This window comes from Balaenoptera physalus (genome assembly GCF_965194825.1).
Source record: "Balaenoptera physalus genome assembly, chromosome: 10".
NCBI classification, from domain to species: Eukaryota; Metazoa; Chordata; class Mammalia; order Artiodactyla; family Balaenopteridae; genus Balaenoptera; species Balaenoptera physalus.
Genome location: NC_138889.1, coordinates 49,397,012 through 49,424,711, shown reverse-complemented (window position 1 = coordinate 49,424,711; position 27,700 = coordinate 49,397,012). Strand labels below are relative to the sequence as shown.

General features: G+C 46.0%; 2 protein-coding genes across 9 annotated transcripts in view; one reads left to right on the top strand and one right to left on the bottom strand.

Moving 5' to 3' along the window:
- LOC309636759 (protein tyrosine phosphatase type IVA 1-like) overlaps positions 1–18,225 on the top strand; it is a 102,139-nt gene extending 83,914 nt beyond the window's left edge. The window contains exons 2-3 of one of the 6 annotated variants that reach the window (XR_014250200.1): positions 11,454–11,583; positions 15,971–18,225. Coding sequence is in view for 4 of the 6 variants with exons in the window: in XM_082410266.1 (XP_082266392.1) it covers positions 2,186–2,286 (101 nt within the window). In the remaining 2 variants the exon portion in view is untranslated. The other 5 variants (XR_014250201.1, XM_082410252.1, XM_082410263.1 and 2 more) reach the window with 5 other exon arrangements.
- ME3 (malic enzyme 3) overlaps positions 1–27,700 on the bottom strand; it is a 327,764-nt gene that overhangs the window by 75,220 nt on the left and 224,844 nt on the right. For all 3 annotated transcript variants that reach the window (XM_082410149.1, XM_082410150.1, XM_082410151.1), the window contains exon 4: positions 26,546–26,695. In XM_082410149.1, coding sequence (XP_082266275.1) covers positions 26,546–26,695 — 150 coding nt within the window. The remainder of the gene's footprint in view (positions 1–26,545; positions 26,696–27,700) is intronic.

Genomic DNA, 27,700 nt, shown 5'->3' with positions numbered 1-27,700 from the left:
CCGCCACCTGTACTGTTCCAGACGAGGCTGCCTCAGGACCTGGTTCTGGAGCGAGGAAGACGCTGAGCACAGCCCCCAGCTGACCCACGGGACATGATGCAGAAGCACAGAATAAGCTTTAAGGGATGTTTGTTCCATAGCACCACGTAGCCATGGTACACTCTGTTCCACAAAACCTTTCAGAGATGCCCATTATGTTAAACGAGATATTGGCGCTCTGGTTAAAGCAGAGGTGAGAGCCTTCCTTCTTGGAAGGTCTTCTCACTACTCTTCATCTCAGTAGTCACTGTTCCTACAACGGACCTCAGGCAATGACAGCAGAGGAAAAGAATTCCTGATTGGAGACGGTGCTATAGCACTGCGGGTTAGTGACTGTTATTTAGAAAAGTATATCTTTAATGCATAGCTCCTCCTACTAGACTATATGTCCTATGAGGGCAGGACGACATCTGTCTTGTTCACTGCTGTAACCTCGGGGTCCAGCATAGCACCAAGCACACAACAGGTGCTCTAGAAGCAACATACGTGTTGGGTATGGTGAGTGGTGCAGAACGTGGGTGCTGAAATGAGACACAGCTGAGCCTTTATGTTTTCAGTTATAAACTGGGCATATAATAACACCTACCTCAACGTGCTTCTGTGAGGATTCGATGAAATAATAGATCAGGTACCTGGCATAGTGCTTGGCGTGTGGTAAATGCTCCATAAGTGGTAGCTGATATTGGTTACTTATGCTAGAGAGCAATAACATATCCAAATATTTTCTGGGTGACAGAAAATTCCAAGCCAAGAAAATGAAACAACTCTGAATTGAATTGTGTCCCCCTCAAAAGATACACTGAAATCTTAACCCCTGCTACCTGTGACCTTCTTTGGAAATAGGGTCTTTGCGGATGTCATTAAGGTGAGGTCATCAGGGAGGGCTTTCATCCAAAATGACTGGTGTCTTTATGAGAAGAGGTGAAGACAGAGACACACAGGGAGAAGATGGCCACGAGGTGATGGAGGCAGAGACTGGAGTGAGGCATCTATAAGGCAAGGAATGTCAAGGACCGCTGCCAAACAACAGGAGTTACAAGAGGCGAGGAAGCGTTCTCCCTTACAGATCTCGGAGAGACCTCAACTCTGTCGACACCTAGATTTCAGACTTGCAGCCTCCAGAACTGTAAGACAATAAACTTCTGCTGTTCTAAGCCACCCTGTTTGCGGTATTTCGTTACAGCAACACTAGGAAGCTAGTACACCAACATCCAATTTGTGTGCTGTGGCCATGAGCAGTGGTGATCACGATTCCTTCCCTGAACCTGTCTTAAAACTCAGTCTGTTGGAATTTCAGAAGGACAAGCCCTGGTGAAGTGTCCTCCCTCCCACAGAGGCCTGTAAATTACATACTATCTCCAGTTTCCATCAGGAGCCAGAAAACCCTCTTGAATTTTAGAATTCAGTTACACAAAAGAGAAAGAAAAACAAAGATAACGTTCACTTAGGAGAATGTTATTTCTTGAGAAAAAGACTCTTAACCCTTATCTCCGCCTGCAGAGGAGGGACCCTTAGAAGTTTCCTAGAATAGAAGTGAGAAAAAACCCCCAACAAAACCCACTCGACAACACAAGATTCATTCAAGCTTCTTGGCACCAAGTCGAACAAAAAAGGAGGACTTAATTAAAACAGGGTCAGTGACATCAGGCAAACCACCGAGGTCGGGCTCAGGAGGAGGGACGTGAACTTTCAACTTCGGAACAAAGGCTCGCTGTTGCCACGGAACCACCATTCTGCACATTTTTGGCAGCCAGGGGACCTGTCCTCTGAAAACAGGCAAGAGGCTATTTTTAAAACCCAGCAGCAGCCTCCTGGACTCAACAGCACAGCAGGAGAAAGTAGGTCTGAGAAGTCCCAGGGCCTGGCTGCCCAGCACCTGGGAAGGCAGAGCCTGAGGATACAGCGAGGTACCCATCGTGCCTGGGAGAAATGAGGAATCACGCTCTCCCCCGGTTCTGTGAAATGTCCTCAGGGGAATGTGAATAAAGCGGGGCAGGCACCTGTTAGTGGCAGGTCACTCACAATCCTTCTTTGGTTTTAGTTTCTATCTTGAGGGACATTTTGATTATTTTTAACCCACTGAACCATAGCTAATTTCCTGGAACTCGGACGGCCCCTCCTGTTTCCCATTCTGTCTCTCTCTTAGGTGGGCACGTGGCCCCTCCCACCCTGAGGAGGCTCCCTTTCCTTCCGACCCTCCCAGATGACACTGAGGTCGAGCGTGCCTGTCTCTGGAGTGAGACGTAAAGGTGAGGACGGTGGTTCCGCCCACGTGACTCCCGCATCGGGGCCTCGGAGTGGGCGGGGCTTCCTTGAGAGTACTGCCTGCCTTGTCCCCTGCTCGGGCTTCTTGCATCCTGCTTTAGGCATCCAGCACTGTGCTGGGCACGTGGGAAACAAGGAAGCATAGGACTTTACCTCTGATCCAGTGGCGTTTTTTGTTCTAGGCAGACTGGAAAAAAAACAACAACAGTATAATGGGGTATAATGGAGACATGATTGGAGGATGGGGAGAACCATGGAACAAGCAGTACTAGGATGGCTAAATCACAGTGAAAGAGCAGCAGAGCTGGGCCTGGAGCCTCCACTCTAGGGCACTTTGGCCCTTCCCTCTCACCCTCCCTCCTCTTGCTGCCGTTGGACAGTTTTCCCCAAGAAGACCTGAAGCATCTTAAGAGCAGCTCCACCTCCACTGATTTCCATGGGTCCCCAGTACAGCCCTATAAACATCGTGTCCACTTCAGAAGGGAATCTCTGAATAGATTCCTTTCTCTCCTTCCCTGTGTGCGAATGGAGTGGTTGGGAAAAGGGCACTAGAAAATTTCTGCTACTATATCCAGCTATGTGAGTTTGAAAAAGCTATCAGACCTCTCTGAGCTTGTTTCCCCATCTGACAAATGTAGAAGGCAGATCAGAGAACCTCCAAAAATCTATGATCCTATGACATAATCTAGCAAGACATGCAGACTAGACCTAGAACAGTTGCAAGAGCATGAATTTACAGCTAGACAGACCTGGGCTCAAATCCCAAATCTTACCCTTATTTGCTGTGCAACCTTAACAAATTACTAACCTCACTGAGTGTCAGTTGCTCATTACTAAAATGGGGCACTAATTAATAGTTAATTTAATAATTAAATCCATCTCACTAAGCTGGTGTGAGCGTTAAGTAAAATAACACAATGTTGGTCACAAGTAGCCTCTTCAAAAATCTTAAGTTGGAACATAAGATGTATTTCTCAAAGGAATGAATGGCGGTTTCCCTCCAAGAGACACAGAAATTCATGCTGTGGTTCCCAGGTAGGGTGACTACATATTCTGGTTTGCCTGTGTCTTGACACAACTGTTGTTTTTCTTTTTCACTCTCAAAAACTTACTGATCTGCAGGTCCAGGCTATTAAACTTAATACTGCAAACGTTTATTGGGAGCCTAGTATGGAAAGCCAGGGTCATCTTTTTGGTGGCATCATTTTGAACCCTTCCCCTGTGTAGTCATTAATTTTAATCCTACTCGCCACACAAAGTATCTGTGAAGTGGCTTGTAGCACCCACAGTCTTTTGCTCTCTATGACTTTTTGGAACAGTCTACAACGTACCCTGTGCCAAATTCTGTAGAGCTGGTGTTGAACCCAGACAGAGGATGGAGCCTTGAAGATTCTAGACCTGTAAATTTCAGGCTTGTCTTGGCTCCTTGAGGGCCTGATCTTTGGCCTCAAGTAAGTCATGTCATTTTTACCTCAGTTGCGACAAGTAAAATGTAGGAAAGAGAGAAAGAGGAGAAGCCAACGTTTGTTTAGCTCCTGCTATGGTCTGAATGTGTCCCTCCAAAATTCATATGTTGAAATCCTAATGTCCAATGTGATGGTATTAGGAGGTGGGGTCTTTGGGAGGGGCCTTTGGGTGGAGCCCTCATGAATGGGATCACTGCCCTTATAAAAGAGGCCCTGGGCTTCCCTGGTGGCGCAGTGGTTGAGAATCTGCCTGCCAATGCAGGGGACACGGGTTCGAGCCCTGGTCTGGGAAGATCCCACGTGCCGCGGAGCAACTAGGCCCGTGAACCACAATTACTGAGCCTGCGCGTCTGGAGCCTGTGCTCCGCAACAAGAGAGGCCGCGATAGTGAGAGGTCCGCGCACTGCAATGAAGAGTGGCCCTCGCTTGCCACAACTAGAGAAAGCCCTTGCACAGAAACGAAGACCCAACACAGCCATAAATAAATAAATAAAATTAAAAAAAAAAAAAAAAAAGAAGAGGCCCTGGAGAGTTCCCTAACCCCTTCTGCCATGTGAGGGTACGAGGACAAGTCTGCCACCAAAAATGAGCCCTCATCCCACCATGCCACTGCCCTGATCTCGGACTTCCAGCTTCCAGAACTGGAGAAATACATTTCTGTTGTTTATAAGCCGCCCAGTCTGTGGTATTTTGCTATAGCAGCCAGAATGGACTCAGAAAGCTCCCACTGGGAGCATGTTACAAATGCTACACCATTTACTCATCACCACGAGTCTAGGAAGCTAGGAAATTCTCATTTACACCCGGGAGAACTGAGGCTCCATGAGGTAGCAGCGCTGAGACAGGAAGGAGTGTAAGTAGTAAGTACAGGCAAGCAGGTAAGAAGCCACCGAGCCTTCATGTCTCTCTTGTTGAAGTTTCGGGAGATACCTGTAAAACACTAAAGTCCTTCAGAAGACAGGCTCCTACTAACATAGAGAAAACCTGGAACAGGTTTCTAATTGTTTCAACTATTTTTTTTCTTCCTGGAATTTGCAAATATCACTCGTTGCTCTAGTGTTTTTGATTATGAGATGCCTTTTGGCAGGAGAAAATTGTTCGAGTCGAATTCCAAGGGTTGGGGGAATTTTTCCATCTGTTCTCGAATCAGAAGGAGCCTGATAAGGTGTACAAACAGCTGTAGAAGAAAGTGTGGTTTTCATTTTTAAGAAAGCGTCCGTACATGGAAAGCTGATGAAGAGTGCCCTGGTTACCATCACATCATTAGCTGACTGAACAATTTATAATTGGGAGGGAAAAAAAAAAGGCCGCATAGATGAAAATTTCAGCTGAAACTGACACCCCTGTCCAAATAGCAAATCACTTCAGAATCTGAAAATTCTAATTTTGCAACTCACAGATGCTTCCAATTAGAACAGGGACAGTAAGTGTGGTTTCAGCTGCTACTTGATAATATTAAAACATGCCAAGAAAACTCAGGCAGAGATGGTACAAAGGAGTTTCTTTTTCTACTGAAATATTTACTCCTCCAACAATAATAATCACAGAGGCTTCAGGCCCCGTTTTCCCTGAGAAGTCACACTTAACACTCTTCACTTTCTTTTATGGCTGTGAACATGGCACAGACCCACACATGCCTCCACTTTATAAAACAAACACACACCTTCCTGCCGTCTAGAAGGTCTCTACTTAATCTGGGTTTCTGGGCAATAAGTTTTTGGAACGTGGCTCTGTTCTAACATGAACTTCTGATTTATCCAAGCAAATAATCGTCAAACCTGAGAGACTGAAAATGCTATACCTCTGACTCAGAGGCCCTGCCAATGACTCGTTTGTTTACAGGTATGTGCAAGATCGGGAGAGAGAAACATCCTGTTTTCCTGAAGCAGGTTTGAGAAGTAGTCCCACATACTTTTTCCAACTGAGTCATAAATCTTTGTAGCCTCAGCTTGAGAAACAGGCTAGGAGCGCAGGACCCTGTTGAGACCCACTGAAACAACAGGCCCCTAAGCCAAGGGCAAGCTGAAGTTGTAAAAGCTCGGATCAATTTTATGCTAGCATTTATGAGACGATTCTATGGGTAGACATGTGAGCCCTATCTTGAAGCAATTGTAAGCGGAAGATTCTGCCCACTTTAATTTATCGTATAAACATTTCTGGAGCTATCACCGTATATTAGTCATGAAAGCTGGAATTTAATAAAAGAGAACAGAATGCAGTTTTCAGAGAGGACAAAAGTTCACTGGGAAAACATACGTGCAAACCTCAGGGACCCTGATCCCTGGGAACAAATGCAAGAGATAGTTAAGTGCCTGGCACCAAATGTATGAAAGGGCTACTCATCAGGTATAATTAAACTGGGGTAAGATGGGTGTGGGGCATTTGATTTAATTTGTCATTTTGACTGAGTTTAGCCTCCAAACTATAAATCTCTTTAAAGGAAGAAGTCTCAGAAAACTCAAGATCAGGAAGGTTAAGGCCAAGAAAGTATTTGCTCTGAAATGACTGGGAAATGACATGTGTTCCAATTGGACCCACTGAATTCAAAACACCAGAGTTATTGTGAAGCTCAAGAGCAGAAGCTCAGACAGACTTAGGCTCAAATCTCATGTCTTCTGGTTAGTAGCTGAGTGACCTTGGCAAAGATTACATCTGAGCCTCAGTTTCTTCATCTGTTAAATAGGGATAATAAAACATTTCTAATCAAGTTGCCTGAAACGATGAAAAGAGATAATATATGGAAAGCAGTTAGTACAATGCCTGGCACATTTAGTAAGTGCTCAATAAATAGAAGCTATTTTTACTATTACTCCATGTAAACTCTCCTAGAGAATCATTGGTATCCGAGGCTTACCATTAGTAGCAGAATGTAATGAGGAAGGCTGAAAAAAGTTGACTTGATCCGATTATGTAGGTATGAGCTATATGCTTGCAATATTACTTCTGTTTCTCTATTAGAATACCCTGGGTCTATATAGCTAAACCCCAAACTATTAGATGCCAGAAATATCAAATGGGGAGCTCAATCACGACCTGTTCATGAGACTGTGCCACTATGAAAAATTTTTACTGTTATGCTGAGAAACACAGCAGGTCCAGTCTTCCTTTTCTATTGGCTGTGTAAGCTAAGCACTCATTCATGAATTATTTCAACAATTACTTATTAGACCCCTCTTTGTGACAAGACCTGTTCTAGGCACTTGGAATATTCACGTCAGTTAACAAAACAGACAAAGATCTCTGCCATTATGGAACATATATTCATTCATTCATTCATTCTAGTATATGGGAACTGCCATACTAGGAGTTAAAGAAAGGGAAAGGGCAAAGTTACAAAGATGAATGAGACACACTGTCTGATAAGCTCCGTCAGATAGAGGAGAGAGTGATGGAGCAGATCTGTAAGTAACTACTGGATAACAATGTAGTAAGTTCACTAGTAGAGTATTAGCAGAGGCCACTGTGGACAGACATAGAAGAAGGATCAAAATATTCTGCAAGCAAGAGTGTGGGTACAGAGACTAAGGAGGTGGCAAGAGATGACATTTGGGATGATTTTAAAGGGTACGTGGGAATTTGTCATTGGGTAAGATGGGGAAAGGCCATCAGGCAAAGCGAACATCTGCTGGTTTCTGTCAATGAGGGAAGCATTTGGTAGAATGTAAGTTTAAAAGAAAGCATAATGTATAAACTAAAGTAGCTTATTTCAGAAACTCAACTGTTATCAATCATGGAATAAATAAACTCTGGTTTTTGTTTTGTTTTAAAACTAGGACTAAGTAGAAAACAGCTTTTATTTTCCCCTAAGTTTTCCCATCAGATGAGAACAGCTGTCAGCTCCAGCTTGAGTTTGATTTCTGATACTCTGCTTACCCAGAGGAGAGTTTATGAAATTATGGTCCATGTGCTACCAATATAGTCCATAAATTTCCTGCAGGATAATGAGTTTGGGTAGTTTTAAAATGGAGATTCTTGTGCCCCACTCCTGACACAATGAAACAGAATCTTGGGAAAGGGAGCTGGAGCCTGTAATTTTTTAAAGTGGACTCTTATGAAAGTTTAAAACCACTGGCCTGGGTAGAGGTTTACTCTCAAACACCACCCCTCCATTTCTGGTTTGATCATCAAAATCGTTTAATTACCTATCTACCCTAATTCTAGCCAGCACTTTACCTGATTTTGCTCTACTATTACTTGAATTCAAATTTCCTGGGTCTTTTGTCGAGAGAGAGAGAGAGAAGTTTCTCTGCTCCTCACTACTGGTTACCCCATTCCCACCCCCATATGAGCCAAGGCGGTTCACTCCAGCTTCATCTATTCTTCCAGTCAGTGAAAAAGTTACCATGACAACCTCACATCCACGTCCCTCCACTTGGTTGCACACAAGAAGCACCGCTGGCTCACGCAGGGTCCATCCTGCACCGGCAGGCAAGGGCAATCTATTGCACCTATTTGTGGTGAGGACTGGACATCGTTATTAATCCTTTGGAACCAAAGATTCTGGAAATACAGGTCATGATCTCATTCCATTCTCGCTGTTGATTTCTTCCCCATTGATAGGCCTGGATTTGGGGATAAAGTTATTTTGCAAATAATAGATAGTCTGTTCTTTAATTATACCAGTAACATAGAGACTCTTTGCAATTACTTTTACCTCTCCAGCCATGCTTTTAAATTCAGTTAAATTCCAGAAACAGTTATCGAATGCCTACTATGTCCCAAGTCCTAGGCAAGTCTTCCTGCTGAAGATTCTTAAAGGAATCAAATGTAATTTACATTAACATTAAAAAACATTAGGACATAATGAATTTTAAACAAAATTACAGAGTTAAAGCTCTTTGTTTTTAAGTAAGGAGCCATTAATAATAGAAGCTCACTCCTCAAAGATCTATTAGAAGTCATCAGGAAAATAAGACTCTAAGTTTCTTCTATCCATTGATCCTATTCTTCTATCCATTGATCCTATTCTTCTATCTATTGATCCTTCCATCCATCCTTCCTTCCATCTAACAAGGAGTGTACCCAGGCTCTGTGCTGGGTGCTGGGTATCCAACGATGAGCTAAACAAATATGGCTCCTGCCAGTTGGAAATTTATAGTCAGTCCAGCAGTGGAAAGAGTCCTGAATGACAAATAGAAAGCTGCCAACTCTAGGTGCAGTTCTCTCTCTTACTATTTGTACAGCCTGGGGGAGTCAACCTCTGGATCCCCCATTTCGTCACGTGAAAGGGGCTGCCCTGTGTTTCACAGAGCAGTTGGCAGGATTATATTTGAATTCACCTTCAAACGTCAAAGTGTTATATAAATGTAAATAATAATTATGAATTAAGCTTGATTCAAGTGGTGGGGGAACACCTACCTATCTCTCCGCACAGTAGTAAGGGAATAAAGAGTCAGGAGACCTAAGTTCTGGTCCTACTGTTTCCACTGATTTGTACCCCCGGTGGGGAGGGTGTCATGTCCCCTCTTGGCCTCGGTTTGAGCTCCATGATCCTGTCACCGTAGGATGCAGAGAGAGGCAAACCGACAGAAATGCTGAGTTCAAGGGTCTCTTAAGAGCTAATCGATTCCATCTCTTTACAGACAAGGCCTCACCTAAGATTTCCTGGAGAGATGTGAGTCTTCTCAAAGTCCTCTTAGGAGGCAAACGTCTCAGCCTGTCTTGGAACGTGGAGCAGGGAGCTGTCTGGGAGCTGTGGGAAGGGCGCTGCCGGGGGCACACAGGTAGCATCTGTGTTGGCTGTGCAGGGGGCGGGCTTAAACGTGGAGCCATCGAATAACCCGATACCAACTCAAGGACGTATCATGCGAGCAGGATCCGTGAAGTGCTTGGCGTGTCCTTGCTACGTGCCTGAAGGGCTCTGCCTGTGCGGGTGTGAAGATCCTGCCAAGGTGCAAACCCTGGCTCTCTTCCCGTGGCTCTCTAACCGGGCACCCTGACACGGCCCCATGTCCTCCGTCTCCCCGCAGGGGACTCCAGCAGAGACTGATGCACGCGGGCTCCTGCAGGTCCCTGTGGCTAATTTCATTCAGTCTAAGGAACGTGTTTGCTTAGCTGTCATTTTTTTTCTTTTATAAGTGTACTTATTTATTTTTGGCTGCGTTGGGTCTTCGTTGCTGAGCGCGGGCTTTCTCTAGTTGCATCGAGCGGGGGCTACTCTTCGTTGCGGTGCACGGGCTTCTCACTGCGGTGGCTTCTCTTGTTGCGGAGCGCGGGCTCTAGGCCCGCGGGCTTCAGTAGTTGTGGCACGCGGGCTCAGTAGTTGTGGCTCACGGGCTCAGTAGTTGTGGCTCGCGGGCTTAGTTGCTCCGCTGCATGTGGGATCTTCCTGGACCAGGGCTCGAACCCGTGTCCCCTACATTGGCAAGCGGATTCTTAACCACTGCACCACCAGGGAAGTCCCGTAGCTGTCACTTTGAGGAGGACATATGTGTGGGACACATGACTCAGAAATGCTGAGCAATGCAGGACTAGAGGGAGTTCCAATGTGTAAGGAGGGAGAGGCCCTGGAACAGAATAGACTCGGGTTTGAATCCTGCCACTTACTAGCCCTTTGGCTCCAGGCAAGTGTCCCATCACCTCTGAACCTCTCCTCTGTGACATGGGGACAGTAACATATTCTGATTTCTCAGGGCTGTTGTGAGACTCAAAGAATAAAGGTCACGTGACTATCGTGGTCCTGACCCCTCAACAGAAGGCAGTGGCAGCTGTTGTTCTTATCCAGCTCACTGTTCCAGTTCTGGAGCCCAAGCTCAACTTTCCATGCCTGTCACTGCACTGCGATGCAGTTCACATCTGACGTTTCTTCTTCTCTCTTTCACCTTCACATCCAACTAGTCTTCACGTCCTGCAGCCTTCTCTTTCTCAGTATCCTGTATTTTCACCCTTCATTTCTGCCTCTCAGACTCTGTCAGGCTCTTGTCTCATTGTCCTTCAGCTAACACAGCAGTGCTCTGTGGACGCTCCTCTTTAGTCCTCCGAGAAATATCCTCCTTGGAAAATGCTTTCGGTGTAGCCCCCCTCTCAGAAGTGTACTGTGATCCCTGATGAGCGAATCCAAAGTCCTCACTTGGCCTCACATTGGCCTTACCTTCCCCACCCACTTGATGGAGTGATCTCCTCACACATGCTGTGCACACGGTGCTGGTGAGTCCTCTGTCCTGGAGAAGCTCCATCACCAGGGAGAAGAGGCGCAGAAGGACATGATGGGCAGTAGCCAAGGGTGTGTGCTTTGGAGCCTGGGTTCGAATCGCAGCTTGACTGTGTACTAGATATGTAACTGTTTTCAGGTTATTTAAATCTCAGTGCCTCAGTTTCCTCTTCATGAAAATGGGCCTAACATCACAAAACTGAAAGAGGTGTTGTGGGTCTGAGTCAAGCACCTAGGAGAGTGCCTCGTGCATTGCAAGCTCTGAATAAATAAATATGAGCCACTGTTATATGACAGAAGTGATTCAAACATCCCATCAGGAAGGGGCATTGCTTGCAGCTGTAGGTAACAGAAAACTCTGACTCAACTGGCTGGAAAGAGTAAATTTATTTCACATAACGAGAAGTCCAGGGGAAGGCGACTCGGGATTTGTTTATTTACTGGCTCAAAATGTCACCAAGGATGCAGGCTCCCTCCATGACCATCCTTGGCGTTACAGCTCTGTCCCTGCACTGTTTTCCTCACGACTGTAGGATGATCGTCACAGTTCCCAGGCAGACATGAGAACATCCGGGAAACAAGGAGCTCTCCTGTGATGAGAAAACCTTTCCCGGAATCCTTGGGCAGATTGCCCTCACAGCTCTTCAACCAGAATTGTCACTGGTAAGGGAACTTCTCTGTGACTGGCTGGGATTAATTAGGACCCACTGCTTGGTGTTGGGAAGGGCCAAGGCTTGTCAAAGCACATGGCCCTCTGGGGGAAGAAAGAACTGGAAAGAAACCTGGGGGTTTTGTTAAGAAGGAAGAAGTGTCTCCTACATTCCCAGTCCTGAGAGTCTGTGATTCTTGCTTGTTCTAGCCACACCTCTTGCTTATGCAATTCCTCCTGCTTGGAACTCACCCAATTAATCTTTGCATGTCAGTGACTATGCTGGGCCATCTTCCCACCATGAATCAAAATCCTGTTCTCAAGGTTTAGATCAAGAGCCAACAATTCAGCGGAGGGATTTCTTACCATAATGAATTACCTCCATGCTTTCAAAATAAACTAGACAATCCAGACCACACTTTAGTAACTGGCTGGTATCACCTTAGAGCTGCTCCTCACCTCACGTGGGCTGTAAACTCCTGAAGGTTAGGGACCATGAGTAAACTATCTTCTTCCATTTGGATCTTCCATGTACTTATGGTGGCTGATCATAAAGATGGCACTTAATCAATGCTTGTTGAATGGAACCAAATCAAAAGACGGTCTTTTTAAGTGCTCTCTCTGGTAGGTGCCCAAAGGTACCATGCTTGGCGCCATGGGAGACACAGGGCAGAACAAAACACAGTTAATCTCCCCCCTGAAGCTTGTGGTGCAGGAGAGGAACTCATATGAGAAACTGTGTGAAGTTGGAGAGGTCCATCTTCTACCATTCACTTTACTTTTTGTCCTTTTAGCTTTTTCACTTGCTCGCCTCCAGTAACCTTCTGGACACTGCTGATGCCACACTGGGGCACCCTGCCTGAGCCTTGTTCCCATCTCCAGCACCCCAGACACACTCTTCCTGATCTGTTCCTTCTCAGTCCTCTTCCCATTCACACAAAACCTCTCTTTCCTAAGTCCCGGTCCCTATGATCTAGGGGAATGTTGGTTTAATATTAGTCTCTAAGAAACTAGTTTATAGGTAAAGTTTTCAAGTTTTCAATGTTACCCATCCAGGGCACGTGAGGAATTTGGGGGATTCCTGTGGGTGCAAGGACATATAATACTGGATTTTGGGGGTTGGTCAGCTGGTGGTGGGTTCTTTTCCGGCAAGACAGCCTTCACTTTTCTTCAAGAAATTCTACAACAATGATCTTTACTCCTCCTCTAGTCTAGAACCTTTCAAAATATTTGCACTATTTGCAGCATCCCTTAAGAAGCTGCTCTTTGGGGACTAAACATAGCTTGAGCAAGCACAAGCTTTTATTTTTATTGAAGTATAGTTGATTTACAATATTATATTAGTTTCAGGTGTACAACATAGTGATACAATATTTTTATAGATTATATTCCATTTAAAGTTATTAAAGATAATGGCTACATTTACCTGTGCTGTACAAGATATCCCTGTTGCTTATCTATTTTATACATAGTAGTTCATATCTCTTAATCCTATACCCCTATCTCATCCCTTCCCCCTTCCTTCTCCCTACTGGTAACCACTAGTTTGTTCTCTGTATCTGTGAGTCTGTTTCTGTGAGCAAACACAAGCTTTAGTGCATTTTACAGGTTAATGAGAGATCAAGGTTAGTTGCGGAAAGGTCTACTCAACTCCTGACTGTATGTACGGATTTCCTTCTCAGTAAGGAAATTCTCCCACACCTATTCTTTTGATCACCATGGTTGGGATTGCCAGAGACAAAGGAGGAAAAGTACAGAGCCAGATAAAAAAGAAACAAAAATCAGTTTGTTTAAACTGCCAGGGAAATCTGCCTTCGGCTAAAGGAAGTCAAACTCAGAACATCCTGTTCTAGTTAATAAAGCTCATCTGCTTCCAGCTTGAACAGAAAAATAAAATCTTTGCATCTGTGTGAGGCCGCTCAACCTTTTCTACCTTCACTCTGAGCCCCCTACACCCAGACTCATGGGTGACGGTTGTGGGTGAGGGTTCTCTATCCTCCCCACACAGCAAGCTGCTCCTTCTGAATGCTAAAGGCAGGTCACATGCAATGAAGTACAAACTCACTTTTTCGTCTGTAAATCTTTAAACTTCCGCTAAAAAAGAAGCCACTTCCCTCAGTGATTGAAACCCATGTAATTCAGACACAAAAATAAACGACCCTCAGCGGTTTCCAGGAGTGGAGTAGGGGAGGGAGAGATGAATAGGCAGAGCACAGGGTTTTTAGGGCAGTGAATATACTCCGTATGATACTATATTATACATTTGTCCAGACCCATAGAATGTACAGCACCAAGAATGAACCCTCATGTAAACTATGGACTCTGGGTGATAATGATGTGTCACTGTAGGTTCATCAATCGCGACAGATGTAGCACCCTGGTGAGGGATGTTGATTATGGGGAGGCTGGGCATGTGTGGGAGCAGGGGGTCTATGAGAAGTCTCTGTACCTTCCCTTCAATTTTGCTGTGAACCTAAAACTGCTCCTAAAAAAACAAAGTCTTTACTAAAAAAAAAATAAAAATTTAAAAAGAAAAAAAAAAAAGATCCTTCTCTCCCCCGTCTCTGTGTCTCAAAAGTGTTTCTGCGATGTGGGATCCAGATACAATTTAACTTACACCACATGACATTCACGTCAAATGACAGCTGAACAACCTCACGCTCTGGAAGGACTCCCGTGCCACCTTCCTCAGATCCATTCCAGCATCAATTCCCAATCACTGGCACCAAGCAATCCACGACAGACCCTGGACTGCCCAGCTGGTCTGTCTGGGAAGATGCCCACATGTGAGTCAGAACTCTCATCAAAATGACACTTCTGCAGATAAGCCTGCAAGCTTTTTCTTGTCAGAAAATGAAAGCCATGTGTTTTCATCTCCTTTTGCATTTATCTGCCTTAAATGCCAGGAACTTTAGAGGCAGATTTACAGCCACAGTGCTCTAATCTGCTCAAAAATGACAGACTATAAGGGTTGGAAGGAGCCCCCTAGATCCCCTAATAAAATGCTCTCCTTTATAGATGAGGAAATTGAGGCCTAGAAAGGGGGAGGGATTTACCGAAGGGCACACTGCTAAAACTGGGACCAGCACCTCCATCTCAGGACTCCCACCTTTTTCTGCTAAGGCACAGTGGGGCCTGGAAATATCTACTTCTGCTGCTTCCCTCAGATAGTCTCGATTCATTTCTCAGTGAGTGACTTTTCACCAGCCTTTAATTCAGTGGCTTTCAAAGTGTGGTCCCTGAACCAGCAGCTCTAGTAGCGCCTGGAACTTGGTGGCTAAGTCAACTCTCTGAGTCTGTTTTCACAAGCCCTCCAGGTTATTTTAGTGCACCCTAAAGTTTGAGACGCCCTCCTTTAATCTGTGAGCTCCATCCACCCAGTTAACAAGGGGACTGGGGCACTAATCAGATCCATCTAATTTCACAGCTCTTTTTCAGTCTGGCTCTTCCAGTGACCTAAAGCAGAGGCTCACTTAAGTTACCTCTGGAGAAACAGAGTTCATTGTAAATTCGTGAACAGGAACTGGAGTGGAAAATGATCATGAACTGAGGCAGTTCTGGGGACCGTCACTCGCTCTGCCTATTTTTCCCTCTTTCTTTCCCATCTGCCCTGTTCTCTCTACACAGATCTGATCCTTTACTCCCTATTCTTTTTTTTTTTCTGCCCCATCATAGCTGGCATTTGCCTTTGGCCTACCATGACCCAACTCTAAAATCTAAACCATAGCAACCTTTTTTGCCCTAATTTCCCTTCCTAACTGGAAAATTCTGTCCATATAACTTTTCCCATTTGTCAGTTCAAATTCCTGGAAAGGACTCCAATTGGCCCATTTCCTCTTTTGAGCCAGGCTGCCCTGAATCACACCCTCCTCCAAATGATCAGTCACCTTTGGTCTGATGCTTTTTCCTGTCTAATGAACTATTGACATAGGATGAATTGCAGCTTGGGAGACGGGTGACTTCTGTGCAGTGATAGAGGCTTCAGGAGGAAATTGGGGGGCGGGGGAAACACATATGAGACTCCCCCCCCCCCTCCACTAACCGTGTGAATGAGACATGAGGGAACTTGGCAGTGAGGTTCAACAGTTTGGTTGCTGAGGGTTGAGCTGGAGATACATTACATTATCACGACCCTAACCGTCAGCACACTGCCAGGCTGGGGTGGCCTGGAAGATACGGGCTGCAGGTTATCGACTCCTGACAAGTCAGAGAAGATCTAAGCTGGAAGGAACTTCAGAGATCACCCCGATCAGCAATTCCCCAAGAGAATCCCTGGGGAGCCCCTGAAAACTAAAGCTGCCGGGGCCCCACCTCTGGGATTCGGATTAAACCACTGCAGATGCTTTTAGTCACAGCTGCCACTGAGAACTACTGCTCTAACTTGACCTCTTCGTTTTACAGGTGGAGAAACTTCAGCTCAGCTCCATGATGCGACCACGGCTCACTTGAAGATCCCACCTGTAACCTGGTTATAGAGTTTGAGTTATTAGATCCTACATGGTTAGAGCTGGAAGAGATCACAGAAGCCATACAATCCAACGCCGCCACCTTTGCTTGAGCCGAAGGAGCTAAGTGACTTGCCTAAGGAGTCATGGCCAGAAAGAGGGTAGCAAGGGCTAGAACCCAGGTGTCCTGACGCCTAACCCCGTGCTCTGCTCAGAACACCAAGGCTGGGGGACTAAAAGGGCCAGATGGGAAGTGAAGCAGACCCAGCTGCAGCCAGCCCTGTGCTTGCTCTGCTCCAGGGGGCCTTTCCAGCGTCACAGCTGGGAGAGTCTGGCAGAGGAACCTGGGCATAACTGGACGTGGAGCGGGCTCTGGCAAAGCAATCAGCACTTGGGTGCCCTGAGGATGGGGAGGAGACAGCTGGTCTGATGAGGCTAATCCTTGCTTTCTGCCTGCCTCCCAATTATGCTGGGAGTGTGTGTGTGTGTGTGTGTGTGTGTGTGTGTGTGTGTGTGTTCCTCATGAACTGACAGATGGGCTGGAGTCCAGATTGCAACGTGATCCAAGACGGTGTCCTGGGTGTCAGCGGTCTTCTGACTTTGGCTGAGATAAAGTTGTCTTTGTTTTCCAGAGTGGCTTTTGTCAAGGTGTTGGCAACATCAGTCTTGTATGTGGCTAGAAAATGGCTTCAGTAGGCATTTAAGAAGCAGAGAGGGGTGTGTGTGTGTGTGTGTGTGTGTGTGGGTGGGTGTGTGTGGGTGTGTGTGTGTGTGTGGAGACAGTAGAGGTGGCTGAAGATAAAAGGGTCCCAGTGTAAAAAAATGAGGCCAGGGCTCGCCAGACATTGAGGGTGGCAGGCAGGAAACCCCAAGGGGGTGAGTGTGAGCTTTAATCACATCCTTTTATGGGGGTTGGGGAGGGAGAGGAAGAGATGAAAAAATAAACCCCCTTCCAGCTTTGGAGGAGCTTTGCAATTGATAAAGCACCTTCACACACATTTAGCTCATCGGACCTGCATGACACCCCCACGAGGTGCACGGTGCCTGTGATCCAGGCTCAAGGACCGGGAGCAGCCGGGCTTCAAGGCCACACGGTTGTCACCGGGGGAGCTGACCCCCTCCTTCTAGACTCCAGCTCCGGTGCTCTGACCACCATGGTATCCTGCCCTCCGGGTGTGTGTGTGTCCCCCTCACGTGTGTCCCTCAGGAATGCAAGTGTTTGTCTGTGAGGCGTCATGTTTACCAGGGCCACAAGAAGCCGGACTATGAACACAGGAAAAATACAGGGAATTGGCTCTGGGTCCGCTGTGATGTCTTAGACGACTTAGTTTTCATCTGGGTAAAGTAACAAGCACCTTGCAGGGCTGTGGTAGGGCTCAGAGATCAAGTACACAAAGGACCTAACCTGGGCTCTCGAGGAGCCTGGTAAAATTCAATAAACAGTAGCTGTTACTATCCCATGTACCTGTTACTGGCCTGTGTACAGAAGCCCATCTACCTGCAGATAAGAGAGACAAGAGCCTGGCGCAGGGCCAGGGGCTGCTGGCTTTGTCCAAATGCGAATTTGTCCTCAGGTATCTGCCACAGAGCCTCGACTGGGGAAACCAAGTCCCACTTCCTACCCTCACCTTTCTAACTCATCATGGCCCCGTAATTCTGCACAAGTACTTGCTGGTGGATTTGCCAGTTAAGCACAAGTACAGATCACGCAGGGCTGAATCAAACAACAGAGTGGGTGGCATTTCGAGGCCGGCAGTTGAGACCCTTGGGTGGAGTGACTGTGTCAGATGACAGATCCTAGCAGAGATGGGTCGGGCGGATCACAGCTGCCGAGCACTGACAAGCGCCCTTTACGTGTGGCATCTCACCCGGTCCTCACAAGCAGCCACGTGAATGGGCATTACTCCCATTTTATACATGAGGAGGCTGAGGGGGTGCTAACGTAATTGTCAGAAATCATCTTTTTGAACTGGGATTCGAGGTCGAGTCTGCCTGGCTTCAAAGGCCGTGCTCCTTCCACTACCTGCGACCCAGCCCTCACCACCCACACAGCTGGGACCCCACATGGGGGCCGGGAAGTGTTAGGGGTACAGGTATGCGCGTGCAGAGCGCTTGGAGCTCGAGAGGACGAGGAGGGTGAGGACCGGGCTGGTGCGCGGGAGGCGGCCTCCTGATGGGGGAACATTCGCTCACGCTGGACAGCAAAACCACACCATACTGGCTTCCTCTCCACACCTGCTCCGTGGCTGAACTGTGTTCCTCTCGCCTGGCCTCTCCTCTGGCGTCCACCTCTCCCGAGTCATACACTAATGACCTTGGGTGCATTCCTTCAAGCTAGGCTAGCCAGGACCCAAGGCCCATGGAGGCAGACGCAGGGGGTGTGTCCGGGGAGACGCAGGAAGGGGCAGAGGAGGCTCCACAGAGCCCAGAACCTTCTGCTGTGTCTCATCTGCCCAGGGGTATTCAGGCGTCCTTGAGATACTCTGGCATCTCCCTCAGGGTTGTGAGGCGATGCAGAGCCCCAGGGGTGTCGAAGGGTCAATTTTAGCCTCAGCTAGATCTAATTAGCTTAGGTTGGGGGCCAGGCCCTTTCACAGAGGACTCCATTGTTCCCAAGAACCTGGCAGGAATGTTTATCATTTCAGAAACTGAGAAGGAGCTGGCTCTCTCCCTCTTGGCCCTGGGGCTGCCCTCCCTTCGGATCTTAATCCACAAAGCCATTCCCAGCCAGGCCTCAGATGAAGCTCAGGGCTGGGGTGGAGCCCAAACTCTCCTTTCCCTAAGGAGCAAGGCAGGTATGCAGTCAACACCAGGAAAGCAGCCAAATGGACACCTGGAGCAACAGCTCAGGATGTCACGTGTCAGATAACTTAATTGGGTAATCACCTGAAGAAGTGAAGTCTGTACCAAGAGCATGAGGGACGAATCCAAGAGGACGGTTCAGTCTGCGGGTGCCTGCCTCAGCCCCACCCAGTGGTCCTGATCGTGGGGTTCATTCCCTCCCAGGAGAGGCTCTGGAAACAGTATATAGCAACCCTCACCTCAGACCCCCGGGCAATCAAATTCCAGGAGCTGCAAGGGCGCCCCATCCCGAATACCCACCAAATGTGCACAGCCCCAAACTCTAGCAAGCAGCGTGGTGTGGAGGTTATCTGCCCACACTCTGGTTCAGACTGCGTGGGTTTAGGTCCTGGCTTTGCTGGTTATGAGCTGTGTGACTCTGGGCAAGTTTTCTTTGTGCCTCAGTTTTCCCATCTACAAATACAATGATAATAGTACCTATCTCTTAGGGGGTCTGTGATAATTAAACGGGTAATCTATATAAAGATTTTAGGATAGCACCTGGCCTTTAGCGAGCAGTTATTATGATGATGCTTTTCTCCTGGTTCTAGTACAACTGCAGGTCTCCTGCCGGAACCATCACACATCTGTTTTCCATGCTACGTGTCCAGCTTCTGCAGCACCCTCTCCACACCCACTCAGGGTTGACCTGGCTCTCTGGGATCAGGTGGGTGGCAGGGCCCTGTTTCCACCCACATGAACCTCCACTCTGCTGTCAAGACCCTCTCCATTGCGGACCCACTGGAGAACCACCAGTGAGTCCAGGACCAGAGTGTGAAACAGCTCCCCATTAATCCAACCCCCTTGGGCGGTGGGGAGGAGACCAAGTATTGGGCAGAACCACCGGTCAATTCTCCTACCCAGCCCCTCTAGTCTCCTGTTCCACCCTCCATGAGGTCCCAGAGGCCTTGCATTCTAGCAGGGGGGAGGTGGGTGTGCTTGGGTCACTGTAGACAAAGACTTCTTTTTTTGAATTTTATTTATTTTTTTATACAGCAGGTTCTTATTAGTTATCTATTTTATACATATTAGTGTATATATGTCAATCCCAATCTCCCAATTCATCCCCCCGCCCCACCCCCCACCACTGTCCCCCCTTGGTGTCCATACGTTTGTTCTCTACATCTGTGTCTCTATTTCTGCCCTGCAAACCAGTTCATCTGTACCATATTTCCAGGTTCCACATACATGCGTTAATATACGATATTTATTTTTCCCTTTCTGACTTACTTCACTCTGCATGACAGTCTCTAGCTCCATCCATGTCTCTACAAATGACCCAATTTCGTTCCTTTTTATGGCTCAGTAATATTCCATTGTATATATGTACCACTTCTTCTTTATCCATTCATCTGTCAATGGGCATTTAGGTTGCTTCCATGACCTGGCTATTGTAAATAGTGCTGCAATGAACACTGGGGTGCATGTGTCTTTTTGAATTATGGTTTTCTCTGGGTATATGCCCAGTAGTGGGATTGCTGGGTCATATGGTAATTCTATTTTTAGTTTTTTAAGGAACCTCCATACTGTTCTCCATAGTGGCTGTATCAATTTACATTCCCACCAGCAGTGCAAGAGGGTTCCCTTTTCTCCACACCCTCTCCAGCATTTGTTGTTTGTAGATTTTCTGACGATGCCCATTCTAATTGGTGTGAGGTGATACCTCATTGTGGTTTTGATTTGCATTTCTCTAATAATTAGTGATGTTGAGCAGCTTTTCATGTGCTTCTTGGCCATCTTTATGTCTTTTTTGGAGAAATGTCTATTTAGGTCTTCAGCCCATCTTTGGATTGGGTTGTTTTCTTAATATTGAGCTGTATGAGCTGTTTATATATTTTGGAGATTAATCCTTTGTCAGCTGATTCGTTTGCAAATATTTTCTCCCATTCTGAGGGTTCTCTTTTTGTCTTGTTTGTAGTTTCCTTTGCTGTGCAAAAGCTTTTAAGTTTCATTAGGTCCCACTTGTTGATTTTTGTTTTTATTTCCATTACTCTAGGAGGTGGATCAAAAAAGATCTTGCTGTGATTTATGTCAAAGAGTGTTCTTCTTATGTTTTCCTCTAAGAGTTTTATAGTGTCTGGTCTTACATTTAGGTCTCTAATCCATTTTGAGTTTATCTTTCTGTAGGGTGTTAGGGAGTGTTCTAATTTCATTCTTTTACATGTAGCTGTCCAGTTTTCCCAGCACCACTTATTGAAGGGACTGTCTTTTCTCCATTGTATATCCTTGCCTCATTTGTCATAGATTAGTTGACCATATGTGTGTGGGTTTATCTCTGGGCTTTCCATCCTGTTCCATTGATCTATATTTCTGTTTTTGTGCCAGTACCATATTGTCTTGATTACTGTAGCTTTGTAGTATAGTCTGAAGTCAGGGAGTCTGATTCCTCCAGCTCCATTTTTTCCCTCAAGAATGCTTTGGCTATTCGGGGTCTTTTGTGTCTCCATATAAATTTTAAGATTTTTTGTTCTAGTTCTGTAAAAAATGCCACTGGTAATTTGATAGGGATTGCATTGAATCTGTAGATTGCTTTGGGTAGTATAGTCATTTTCACAATATTGATTCTTCCAATCCAAGAACATGGTATATCTCTCCATCTGTTTGTGTCATCTTTGATTTACTTCATCAGTGTCTTACAGTTTTCTGAGTACAGGTCGTTTACCTCCTTAGGTAGGTTTATTCCTAGGTATTTTATTTTTTTGTTGCAATGGTGAATGGGACTGTTTCCTTAATTTCTCATTCTGATCTTTCATTGTTAGTGTATACGAATGCAAGTGATTTCTGTGCATTAATTTTGTATCCTGCAACTTTACCAGATTCAGTGATTAGCTCTAGTTGTTCTCTGGTGGCATCTTTAGGATTCTCTATGTACAGTATCATGTGATCTGTAAACAGTGACAGTTTTACTTCTTCTTTTCCAAATTGTATTTCTTTTATCTCTTTTTCTTCTCTGATTGCCGTGGCTAGGACTTCCAAAACTATGTTGAATAATAGTGGTGAGAGTGGACATCCTTGTCTTGTTCCTGATCTTAGAGGAAATGCTTTCAGTTTTTCACCATTGAGAATGATGTTTGCTGTGGGTTTGTCGTATATGGCCTTCATTATGTTGAGGTAGGTCCCCTCTATGCCCACTTTCTGGAGAGTTTTTATCATAAATGGGTGTTGAAATTTGTCAAAAGCTTTTCCTGCATCTATTGAGATGATCATATGGTTTTTATTCTTCAATTTGTTAATATGGTGTATCACATTGATTGATTTGCATATATTGAAGAATCCTTGCATCCCTGGGATAAATCCCACTTGATCGTGGTGTATGATCCTTTTAATGTGTTGTTGGATTCTGTTTGCTAGTATTTTGTTGAGGATTTTTGCATCTATATTCATCAGTGATACTGGTCTGTAATTTTCTTTTTTTGTAGTATCTTTGGTTTTGGTATCAGGGTGATGGTGGCCTCATAGAATGGGTTTGGCAGTGTTCCTTCCTCTCAAATTTTTTGGAAGAGTTTGAAAAGCATGGGTGTTAGCTCTTCTCTAAATGTTTGATAGAATTCACCTGTGAAGCCATCTGGTCCTGGACTTTTGTTTGTTGGAAGATTTTTTTTAAAAATATTTATTTATTTATTTATTTTTGGATGCATTGGGTCTTCGCTGCTGTGCACGGGCTCCCTCTAGCTGCGGTGAGCGGGGGCTGCTCCTCGTTGCGGTGCGCGGGCCTCTCATTGTGGTGTCCTCACCTGCTGCGGAGCACGGGCTCTAGGCACGCGGGCTCTAGAGCACAGGCTCAGCAGCCGTGGCGCACGGGCCCAGTTGCTCCGCAGCATGTGGGATCCTCCCGGACCAGGGCTCGAACCTGTGTCCCCTTGCACTGGCAGGCAGATTCCCAACCACTGTGCCAGCAGGGAAGCCCCTGTTGGAAGATTTTTAATCACAGTTTCAATTTCATTACTTGTGATTGGTCTGCGCTTCCTGGACCTGGGTGGTTATTTCCTCTCCCATGTTAGGGAAGTTTTCGACTATAATCTCTTCAAATATTTTCTTGGGTCCTTTCTCTCTCTCTTTTCCTTCTGGGACCCCTATAATGCGAATGTTGTTGCATTTAATGTTGTCCCAGAGGTCTCTTATGCTGTCTTCATTTCTTTTCATTCTTTTTTCTTTATTCTCTTCCGCAGCAGTGAATTCCACCATTCTGTCTTCCAGGTCACTTATCCGTTCTTCTGCCTCAGTTATTCTGCTATTGATTCCTTCTAGTGTATTTTTTATTTCAGTTATTGTATTGTTCATCTCTGTTTGTTTGTTCTTTAATTCTTCTAGATCTTTGTTAATCATTTCTTGCATCTTCTCGATCTTTGCCTCCATTCTTTTTCTGAGCTCCTGGGTCATCTTCACTATCATTATTCTGAATTCTTTTTCTGGAAGCTTGCCTATCTCCACTTCATTTAGTTGTTTTTCTGGGGTTTTATCTTGTTCCTTCATCTGGTACAAAGTCCTCTGCCTTTTCATTTTGTCTGTCTTTCTGTGAATGTGGTCTTCCTCCACAGGCTGCAGAATTGTAGTTCTTGCTTCTGCTGTCTGCCCTCTGGTGGATGAGGCTATCTGAGAGCGACAAAGACTTTTTGTCTCAATTCTTTGCACTCATCTTTCATGGCCCAGATGAAATGTCATCTCCTTGGTGTGGCTTTCCCCTGATTCCCACTGTCAGAAGTGTCACTTTATAAATTGCTTGCCAAATGTGATCTCAGACCAGTTCCTTTGCTTTGGCCACCCCAGTTTCCTCATTTGTGAAATGAATGACACTGTTTACAAACTAACCTTCCAGGACTTTGGGAAGATCCATTATAAGCCAATGGATGTAAAGGCTTAGGTCCCCTCCCATTGCCCTCCTTGCCAGGCAGAGGAGGTGGGGAGATACCCAAGGGAGCTGACTGCCCCGCTGTCTACAAAGCCGATAAAACCAAGCCCTTTCCTGGAATGGCCGTTCCCTCCTCCTCCACCCATGGAATTCCTATTCAGCCTTCGAGGTGAAGCATTCCTGCTGCCCTAAGGGAAAAGAAATATTCCTCTCCCTTGTGCTCCTGTAATCCTTTGTCCCTATTAAATCTGTTATTTCCTTTTAACTTTTATTGTATTCAATTTACATTATTATGGCTTGAGGTCAAGAACTGTATTTTGTTCTTTGGGGGTCACTTCATAGTGTGTAACATGATGCTCAGCACCTAGTAACTGCTCCAGAATTGCTCATTAACTCAAATTCAGTCTTGCGTGTTTCCTGGATTCTGGAGTGGACCCTGGAGGCAAACTCTACCATCACCAGCCTGATACTAGTTTATCTGAAGCCAACAGCTGAATTCACAATCTAGCCCATAGCGTCTATGGAGAAGGGCTCCCACACAGCCTGGGAGTGGGAGAGGGGAGTGGGATGGCCGTGTATTTCCATGTGATCTCAGCTGCAAGCCAGTGGCAGCAGTGAGCCATGCCTTAAGGATTAAAGGACCTCTTCAGGAAACAATGAGTCTGGAAGAGCCAAATCGCATCTGTAGTTACACGTTTGTTCATTACATGTTCAACAACTCAATTTTCTTTGCAAAAATTTAAAAATGCAGACATACAGTAGAACTCTACATTTATCAGTCCTTCCTTCCTCCCAGTAGTTACTGAAGGAAACAGACCCTAACATTTATGCCAGGTACCTAACCACACTATCACATTGTACCCTCACAATGATTATTTGAGGTAGGCAGCACTATTACCTCCATTTGATAAATGTGGACATTAAGGCTGAGAGAGGTTAAGAAACTTGCCCAAGGTCAAGGAGACTAAACCATGGGGCTGACTGCGAATACCTAGCTCTTTCTTCTCACTCAGTACACAATGCTACCTTCCCATCTGAGGGTCGATTACTCGAGAAATGGATCTGATGCATTTCCTGCCCCCTCCAGAAATTTGTGTTCCAGTAGAGGAGGTTGATACACAAATAATTAAAAACATAAAGCACCAACAATAGAACTATGGAATAGAAAGATGTGTAATGGATTGTGTGGGAGGCTGAGAGCAGAGTGGTCAGTTCAGGCCGGCGTGGATCAGGGAGGGCTCCACAGAGACTCTTGGAAGGGGGGCGGTGCAGGATAACTTGAATTTTGACGGGTAGAGAATGAGGAAAGGAGAGAATGCAGGAGTCTGAGGCAGAGGGGACTACATGTGCAAAGGCATGCAGAGAATGCCAAGCATACTTGGGCAAGGAGCCTAGATCAGGGGAGCCAGAACATGGGATTTTTGAGGACGATCTGGGCTGTGCCAGGCTTAGTTCTGTCAAAGTGTTCGACTTGTTTCTTTAAGCCCCAGGTGGCTGCTGACAGCCTCAGAGGAGGGAAATGACATGAGCTGAGCTGCACTGTGCAAGAGGAAGGACCTGCAAGGACCATCTCTGAGTAGGAACTGAGAGGTAAATAGGGTCCTGCATCCTTCAGATATGTACCATCAGCTTCCAAGGTCTCTGCCAGTGTTGGTTTTAGGGATGAGAATAAGAGAACAGGAGTCTTTTTCCTGTTGAAAGAGGCAGGTCAAAGACCAGAACTGCTAAGGGGCCTTGGTGCACTGCCTCGCTCGCCACACACCACCCCTACCCCACGCCCCAGAATGGCAGAAGCGTGGCTGCTCTGAGTGATGAGGACGAGTCTGCTGCAACAGCCGGATACCCTCCCCCAGACGAGGTGTGACACGCTGCCCTCTGCCAAGGGTAACACTGGGGACTCCCCGGGCTCAGCCTGCAACGCTCATCCCAAATGCTGCCTTCAGGACCGGAAGACTGTTTTTCCAAATTAACAAAAGATGTTCTGGATCCACGATTACATGTTCCCCACATAGTGCATGATTTATAAACACAGATTTATAAATTCTATGTACACGTAAATTACACATCTGTGCACAGTATGTTGTAAATTTACGTATTTTAACACAGACCGAAACAATGTTCCATGACGTATAATAAACCCAGGAGCTCTTTAATCATCAGTGCTAGAACTATGTGTTGACAATTACCTTGCACCGAAGACTTGAAAATCCTCCCAGTTTTTCCTTTTTAATTTTTAAAAAATGTATATGCCGAACTCACCGCAAAAAAACCCAGGTGATCTCTTTAGAAAACTGCCCCCAAACTCTTTGGCTCTGAAAGAAAATGCAGTGCCAAATTTTTGCCTAATAAAATGACGATTTGAGTGGAATCTGAGTCAAACCCAAATGAAGGAATACTGGTTCTTTGAATCAGCAAAAGAATTCAGTCTCTGGCATCCAACACTCCATTATTCATGGGCCTGAATTGGCCGGAGAGCTGTTGGCACATTGGAGATGACCAGGAAAGCAGGGTTTGGAGGGAGAGAGGGAGGGAGGAAGTTGGAGGCAGATAAGGAGACAAAAACAATCTGAAATACCTCTCAGGCCAACTCTGAACAACATGTCGGGCATTTATTATTCTGAGGTGAAGAAGTTCCACTATCCCCTTGCTAGATACTCTCTCAGGTCATTTCTCTGCACATGGGGTCATTTCACTGAGCAACTGCTTAAAAACAAATGTCTCGTTGGGCCGCTGCCCCAATCAGAAAGCACCTCTGGAGTCCCAACAAGCAGGGCCAGCAGGAAGATTGATTCCCCTCCATGAGAAAGCCCCTCCCTGAGCCCTTGCCCCAGGACCGCTCACCGGGGCCTGCGGAAGGTCAGGCCGTAGTGCTGACAGGCCAGCCCCACGGTGGGCGTGTACACGATGGGCATGAATTTCTCCACGTCCGACGTCAGCACTCGGTAGAAGAGCTTCTCGTTCCGGTCTTGGAGCGTCATGAGGATGATGTACCTCGGGAGGCAAGACAAGAACCAAGCTGATCACATGAGCACCATCTGTGGCAGCACGGAAGGCCGCTGATGCAAAGACCCAGGGCTCCCACTCAGCTACTTTCAATGGCACCTTCATGGGCAAGTCACCATCTCCTCTAAGCATGTGTCTCATCATCTATGAAATGTGGAGAATAGTATCTGCCTTATGGTGCTTATTACTACACGTGTGCTATTCTAAATATTTTTCATTAACTCATTTAACATGGGGAACATGCCTCCCAATGACTTGGAAGGTGGGTACTATAATTCTGACTATTTTTAGAGACAAGGAGATCAAGGCACAGAGAAATGAAATAATTCACCCAAGGGATCTGAACCTAAGCAATCTGACTCCAGAATCTGCGCTCTCAACCATGATGCAAGGTGGTTAGTTATACTATTATTATGTGGACATTAATGCATGACAACAGAATAATGGCATTCTGGGGATGGGGGAGGGTCAAGGAAAATACTGGGCGGACCAGGGATGTATGAACTGGCCTTTTCTACCACACAGGGCTGGTTCCTGTCACAAGCAGTGTTCACCAGTGGTTGAGTACCAAGTCATCTCAGGAAGCATGTTCCCCCAAAAATCTCTCTCTTCCTTAGTTCCTGAAGCCTGAAATCACTAAGCCAGGAAAACAGCCTTTCATTCACACTCCTAAAAATGCAAAAAAAGTCTGGGAGAAAAAACCAAGGGATTGAAATTCCCAATGAGGTGTAAGTGACTGCTGATATTGCAACTTTTTGGGACAACAGTTTGGGAGAGATAATGAAGGCACGTGAGGTCCTGGCATGGAGTCGGGTGACAGAGATGCTCTGACAGGGGAATGATCCCTGGGTGTGGTGTCAGGGTCCTGGGTGTGAATCGCAGCTCTGCTCTTCACTAGCTGTGTGACTGTGAGGAAGTCTTGTGACTTCTTGGGGTGTCAGCCTCTTCTTCTTCACCAAAGACACTGGTTCAGAACTAAAAAACGTGTTTTAG